At 49.1% G+C, this 6,597-nt stretch overlaps 2 protein-coding genes across 2 annotated transcripts; both read left to right on the top strand.

Annotated features, from left to right (window-relative positions):
* Positions 1 to 64: 64 nt before the first annotated feature.
* Positions 65 to 847, top strand: METBIDRAFT_12352 (Phenylalanyl-tRNA synthetase; the record flags this gene model as incomplete). The annotated part of the gene is made up of 1 exon (XM_018854214.1): positions 65 to 847. One exon carries the CDS (start codon positions 65 to 67, stop codon positions 845 to 847), a length of 783 nt encoding a protein of 260 aa, XP_018710846.1.
* Positions 848 to 4,483: 3,636 nt separating this feature from the next.
* METBIDRAFT_43163 (uncharacterized protein) lies at positions 4,484 to 5,470 on the top strand (the record flags this gene model as incomplete). The annotated part of the gene is made up of 1 exon (XM_018857620.1): positions 4,484 to 5,470. One exon carries the CDS (start codon positions 4,484 to 4,486, stop codon positions 5,468 to 5,470), a length of 987 nt encoding a protein of 328 aa, XP_018710847.1.
* Positions 5,471 to 6,597: the final 1,127 nt, after the last annotated feature.

The raw sequence follows: 6,597 nt of genomic DNA on the forward strand, positions 1-6,597 counted from the left end.
CGTGTCCGGCGCGTTGCACCCGTTGATGAAGGTGCGCGAGGAGTTCCGCCAGATCTTCTTCTCCATGGGCTTCACGGAGATGCCCGCCAACCAGTACGTGGAGTCGGGCTTCTGGAACTTCGACACCTTGTTCGTGCCGCAGCAGCACCCGGCCCGCGACTTGCAGGACACCTTCTACTTGAAGGACCCGGCCGTGGCCAAGGCGCCGGAGGACACGCAGTACTTGCGCGACATCCAGGCCGTGCACCAGGACGGCAAGTTCGGCTCCATCGGCTACCGATACCCGTGGCGGCAGGACGAGTCGCTCCGCATGGTGTTGCGCACACACACCACGGCCATTTCCGCGGCCATGTTGAAGAAGTTGGCCGAGGACCCCAAGCCCACGCGCTTGTTCTCCATCGACCGCGTGTTCCGCAACGAGGCCGTGGACGCCACGCACTTGGCCGAGTTCCACCAGGTGGAGGGTGTGCTTGCAGGGTACGACATCACCTTGGGCGACTTGATCGGCTTCATGGAGGACTTCTTCTCCAAGATGGGCGTGGACGGCTTGCGTTTCAAGGCCGCCTACAACCCGTACACGGAGCCCTCCATGGAGATCTTCGCCTACCACAAGGGGCTAGGTAAGTGGGTGGAGATTGGCAACTCGGGCATGTTCAGGCCGGAGATGTTGGCGCCCATGGGCTTGCCCTCCAACTTGCGGGTCTTGGGCTGGGGCCTTTCTTTGGAGAGACCCACCATGATCAAGTATGGCGTCTCCAACATCAGGGAGTTGTTGGGCCACAAGGTCTCGTTGGACTTCATAGAGACGAACCCGGCCGCCAGGTTGGACGAGGACTTGGTGGGCTGAGCGCCCACGGGACGGGCACACGGAGTATACCATTAATACATTCACTGACGCATGAGTTGTTTCTGTGGAGACCGGGGCGGTGTTGTAGAGGTGTGGTTGAGGTGTTGTGGTGTTGTTGTGGTGTTGTAGAGGTGTTGTAGAGGTGTTGTAGAGGTGTTGTAGAGATGTGGTTGTAGTCTTCGTGTTATGGTGTTCTTGTTGTGGTCTGTTTGGGCAAACTCTGGTGCTTTGCTCAGATGGCTACTTTCGGGAAGATTCGGGGTTCTACTATTATGGCTAATATGAAATCAGCACTGGCTGGAAAAGCCCGAGAAGCACAGGCCAGTGGAGACTGGTTAAGGGAGTCAACTTTGTTTGACGAGGCCAACCGACAACATTGCAGAGTAGTACCCAGTGTCTTGTAAGGTCTAAGCCCTGCGCTGGCAACCCTCCTCGTGGTTATACTCTACACATTCGAGCGAGTATACCTTGTGGAGCATGTATCTGAAGCGGAGTATACTCTGAAGGTTATATTGGTCGGTAGGCATAAAAAAGAGTCGGAATACAGGTGCACATTTTTACATCCATCGGCCTAGCGGATCGGAGCAAAATGACGAGACGGCAAATGCGGTGTCACCAGTCTCATCTAGTTTTTCTGAACGTTGGCGTTCGGTACGTGGCAATACTGATATCACCCCTCAAATTGCGTCCTGGTTTCAGCTTTTTGTTTCTTGTAAAATGGCCATTACAGGCCATGCGTGCTCTGTGGTAAATCCCAGTAGAGGGGAAGAAGAACAAAACAAACCCTGGTAACAGATAAATCAGCGGACCCAAGAAACCGAGGCTACTTCTGGATCATTGATCCCCAAGAATTCCATCGTGACTGCTCGTGTAAGATATCTGAGCATAGATGTAACTATGGGGTATCCTTTTTCTTAATCACTAATAAATTTCCTGATTTGAGAAAATGCCCGCAAAAATAATAGAGTGTTCTTTGAAATTGAAGTGGTTATATCCATAGTGCTTAATGTTGGGGCATGGAGGTATATCATCACCATTTGTTGTAGCCGACCGGCTCAATCGCATAATTGCAAGAGATGATCACTCTTCTGTCTTTAATACATCCCTCTATAGGCAAACTAGATCCTAGTTCATCGAAATAAACGAAGGCCATTGGACCCCGATAGCTTCATAGATATCAAGGACTCCAAGGCACCAAAGCATCATCCGCCTGTTCTCGAACAAAAGATTTTTTTCATTGCCACGTTGAACCGTGATAAATAACAGTGATGTTCCAATTGGGCTAGCAGCGTGTTTCGCATTGTATCTGGAGGCTTGATTAACAAATGTAGATTCTTTTGCCGCATGCTACTTCTATCTTGTTAAAGTAGACAGTGATCAAGTATATGTCTTCTCTCTTGAATCACCCAAAATGAAGTAATAGCTTTCAATAAACGCCAATGTACTGCCATTTTTGGCAAGAGGAAGCGTGAAAATCGCCGTTCTCTTACTGGTGAATTAAATCTCACTGGATTAAGGAAATTCTTGCAGCAGCTAAAAGGAACAGATAAAGATTTAGTTTTTTGACTTAGAAAAAACATATGGACAACAACCGCGTGCTTCATCGTGAAAAAAAGGTTTCTCCTTCTTGAGCTATACCTCTCATTAGCTGTATCACTAAGCCAGGTCGATGCATATCCTCAACGTCCGACTACGTTCTCAACTTTTGCAATAATTTCGAAGCTCAAAAGATAATTACAACTATTGAACATGATGTTTCAGTCTTTTCCAAAACTTTTCTTTGCGCTCTAAGTTCAAGTTAAGAGGCTAGCTTCTTTCGGATCATGTCAATTTTGGATTATTCTTCTAACAAGTTTAGTCTTCAAACCAATGATTTTCTTCGTTTATTCTGTTTTGGATTTTTTGTAAAAATATAAACGCCTGGTCGGAAGTCCCTAAAGTCCTTAATTTCCAACTGAAACATCACGCTTCTTAAAGCCGGGCTCTCATACTTTACAAGCCCCAGAAGGTGGAATGCTCTTCCATTTGTAATGAGAGTTCTAGGTGCGCCCATTCAACAATGATGGGATGGATAGTATATTCATTTTCTTATGAATTTGTTAATATACTTTCTACACTTCATGAATTGCCTTGGCCCCATCACCTTGAAGTTGTGTAATTTAATGGCTCTCAAAAACATATCTCAAACTAGCTCGGCCAGGCCTCTGAAGTTTTGTTGATCTGTAGAAAGTTGGTCTGTAACAATTCTGCACACTTGCAGTTCTGACAAGCACCTCAACGACTTCCCAACTGCCGTGAGCTTTGATACATTCTCCCTGATGAGATGGTTTGTCGAAGGCCATTTTTCTAAATGTTGGATTCATACTGAATTACCTCGAAATATCACTTCGCCTATCTGTTCAATTTCGCATCCATTGTTAATATTGCGCAGTACGATCATTTACAAGCCGAAATTCTTTGTTTCGTCTGGCGTGTCCATTTCCATTTATCCCTCTCAATTGAGCCAGCTAAACTTAGTACTTTTCATGGTCAATCAGTTAGGTGTGTTGTAATATATTGACTTCTTTAAATACCGGGACTTGAGGTTTATAGTATATGAATTCGAAGGACAGAGCCTAAGAACCACGGCAGCGGAAATGCAGGTAATTTTCATGGCAAAGCGACAGCAATATACTGTCCAGTTTAGAGAGTCCTGTTGCGTTTGCAGCATAGAATGAAAATACCATAGCCTTGCGGCACAGATATGGCGTTTCAGCTGGCATCAATGATATTCTGAATTTCTAAATGTTGAAATAGGCTCTTGAGCACTGAAAGCTCTATTCAGATCTCAGTCTCGAAAACGTCTATTTGACGTAACTATACCGTCTCTCCTGCATTGGCAATCTTGAAGCTTTACTCCACAATTTTATGGTATTTCGAGCTTGTATGACTGCGTATTATTACGTATAATTCAAAATCGTAGCTTGACTGAGCTTTAATCCTAGGCCCGATGCTATTATGCCTGCCATAATGTGGCTTGCTTCTTTGGTCGGAAGTTAGAAACACGGGAAATTTAAAAAACGACATGCGGCCGGTGCTCCAGGGCCAATGCCTGCCGCGTTTCTAAACGAATGCTTCTGTCCCAAATCCCCCACTGGTTATTCACAGTATCACTTATTGCAGAGCTTCAAAAAGTAGAGATAAACAAAATGTCACAAGACGGAAGCCGTGTGCAAAATTACGGAAAATGTTGAAGGAAGTTAATAAAAAAAGAACGGAAAACAAGAAATCACCCATCTTGCTTATCCAGACTATATTTAATAGATCTCCGGCGCGCCAAACACCAGCACCTCCCGAGCACCTCAACTTCTCCTGTCAACTTCTCACGACTATTCTAAACTACTCTTACCGCCCTCGAATCCTCCGCAAAACAGGCAATAAACACCTCAAGAAAACATTTCAAACCCCCGGGAAATACCGGAAAACACAGAATAATACCACCGATAGTATTACGAGGTGCCAGACGCTGCAGGAGTTTCAAACAAGTACACAAACGCGGGATCACGACCATAGTCTCAACTAACTGCACAGTATCCCCAGAAATTCACACAAAGCCACCATAAAAAAAAACAGCCACACCGCCACACACCCAAAATCATGGCCACAGACCCCCGGCGTGATGCAAGAAAACCCGCCGACGAGCTTGCGTGCAATTGGGACGCATGTCCCCACCCGCAGTTCCCGTCGCTAGCCGCCCTCGTGAATCACGTGACCGACGTGCACTTGGCGCCCATGACCCAGGCCGCCCCCAACGTGCCTGTGCGCTACAGCTGCCAGTGGCAGGGCTGTCTGCGGTACTCGTCGGAACAGCCGTCCCGCTTTGCGCTCATCTCCCACTGTCGGACGCACACGGGCGAAAAGCCGTACTTCTGCCCGATTCCCGAGTGTGAGAAGCACTTCACGCGGCTGGACGCTTTGGCCAAGCACGTCAAGGGCGTGCACGACTTGCACCAGCACCGGGACGCGCTTGCCCACATGCGCTACCGCAGCGAGAAGGGCAAGCTAGGCGGCACGCCGCTCGCAGACGCAGACGCGTTGACCGACGCGTTCTTCGTGGGCTTGTTGGACACGGACTACGCGCTCCGAATGCCCTGGTGGTTCTCGCAGCGGTTCCTGGACGTGCTCCGCGCGGACAGCGTGTGTTTGCAGGCGCTCTACGACCAGCCGCTCGAGACGCGCTGCCACGACTTGGCCGTCCGACGCTACAAGACGTTTCTCGCGGGCGCCGACGACAGCTCTCTTGTTGCGGCACACGGCACTCTCCACGACGAGGAGCTTGCGCCGCTTCGTGCCGAGGCCCGGGAGGTGCTCGCAGCACACCGCCAGGCTCCGCAGCTTGCGAACAAAACCCACGACTCCCTGGAGCTGGAGCACGCCGCCTTGGAATCGACGCTCGCCACAGCAACGAGCATCAACCGCGTGGTCAAGAAGAACTTGAAGGCCGCGGTCACCGAGAAACGCCGCCTCTGGGCCGTGGTCCAGGCCTTGCTCGATGCCAACGTTCGCCTAGGGCTTTCGCCGGATAGTGCTGGCATCGAGCCCGACGAAATAGATGCCGTGCTTTTGCAGGATGGCGAAAAGTAGGCCTTTAAGCGGTACCGGGTAGGGGCTGGCGAGCTTATCTTAACGCACGTGCCTCTGGCGCGGCCAAACCATTGGTGAACAGATTCAAGACGGCTCGAAAATCAGGCTTCCAGATGGCGAGACACGGGCTCCAGACCAACACGAACGGCAAGAAAGGTATGCTCAGTGAGCATGTTATACACAAGCGAGCCGAGTCTCCAAACCCCGCCCACTCGTCCGGGGTCCACCGTGGGGTTGCAACGACTACATAACCGGGATCATCAGATATCGGATTAGACTCGCGGGATGCCCTCCGTAATAGATATGCGAGTCAATTCCTGGAGTTTATAGCGCCTTTGAAGTTCTGAGACACAGGAAAACTGACTAACTGTGGATCTGAGACCTTAGCTTACCCTGTTGCAACTAGTTTGCCCTCATGCCTTGCCCCTTGCTGGCGTACTGGTCCTACATCCACCTGAGAGGAGAAAAAGAAGGAGAAAATAAAAAAAAGAAAAGAAGATTGGGAGAAAAAAAGGCCGGGCCGAAACCAAAAAAAAGGGTCAGTTCAACCTCCTTGAACTGCCAGGGAATTGGGAGTTGTTTCTTATTAGGGCCTTTTCATGTTCGCATCGCACTTTCTCCCGCGAGCGAGTGTCACGTGGTATCCGCCATGTAGGCATCCCTCACGTGGCAAGAGGAAAAAACTTCCGTACAGGGAAAGTTTTTTTAGAGAATAGTAGTATCCTAAGGATCCGAAGTACCGTACATACTTGAATTGAGAAATCTGATACTGAAAGATTAAGAGTCAAATTGAACTACTAACTGAGCGAATGAACGAACCAGGCACTTCAACGACCCCGGTGCTTACGAGCGCCCCGGAAATCGGGACTTTGTACGGAAGTGAAGTCCAAGCAGCATGAGCTTGATGAATAAATACTTTCCAAAAATCACGGAATATAGGGACAGATTCAGAGATGGCAATAGAAAGATCGCACACGCAATGTTGAAGAACCTCCCCTATCTCGTGACGGGGAATGGATTCTCATGGCAGAAGAAGCGCGACGCTGGACACGTCTTAGTGGCACTAATTGAATCCGCCAACCTGAATGAAAAGAATATCAGAAACGATGCCTTCGACGAATTAACCG

The sequence above is a fragment of the Metschnikowia bicuspidata genome (genome assembly GCF_001664035.1).
Source record: "Metschnikowia bicuspidata var. bicuspidata NRRL YB-4993 chromosome Unknown METBIscaffold_4, whole genome shotgun sequence".
Lineage (NCBI taxonomy): Eukaryota > Fungi > Ascomycota > Pichiomycetes > Serinales > Metschnikowiaceae > Metschnikowia > Metschnikowia bicuspidata.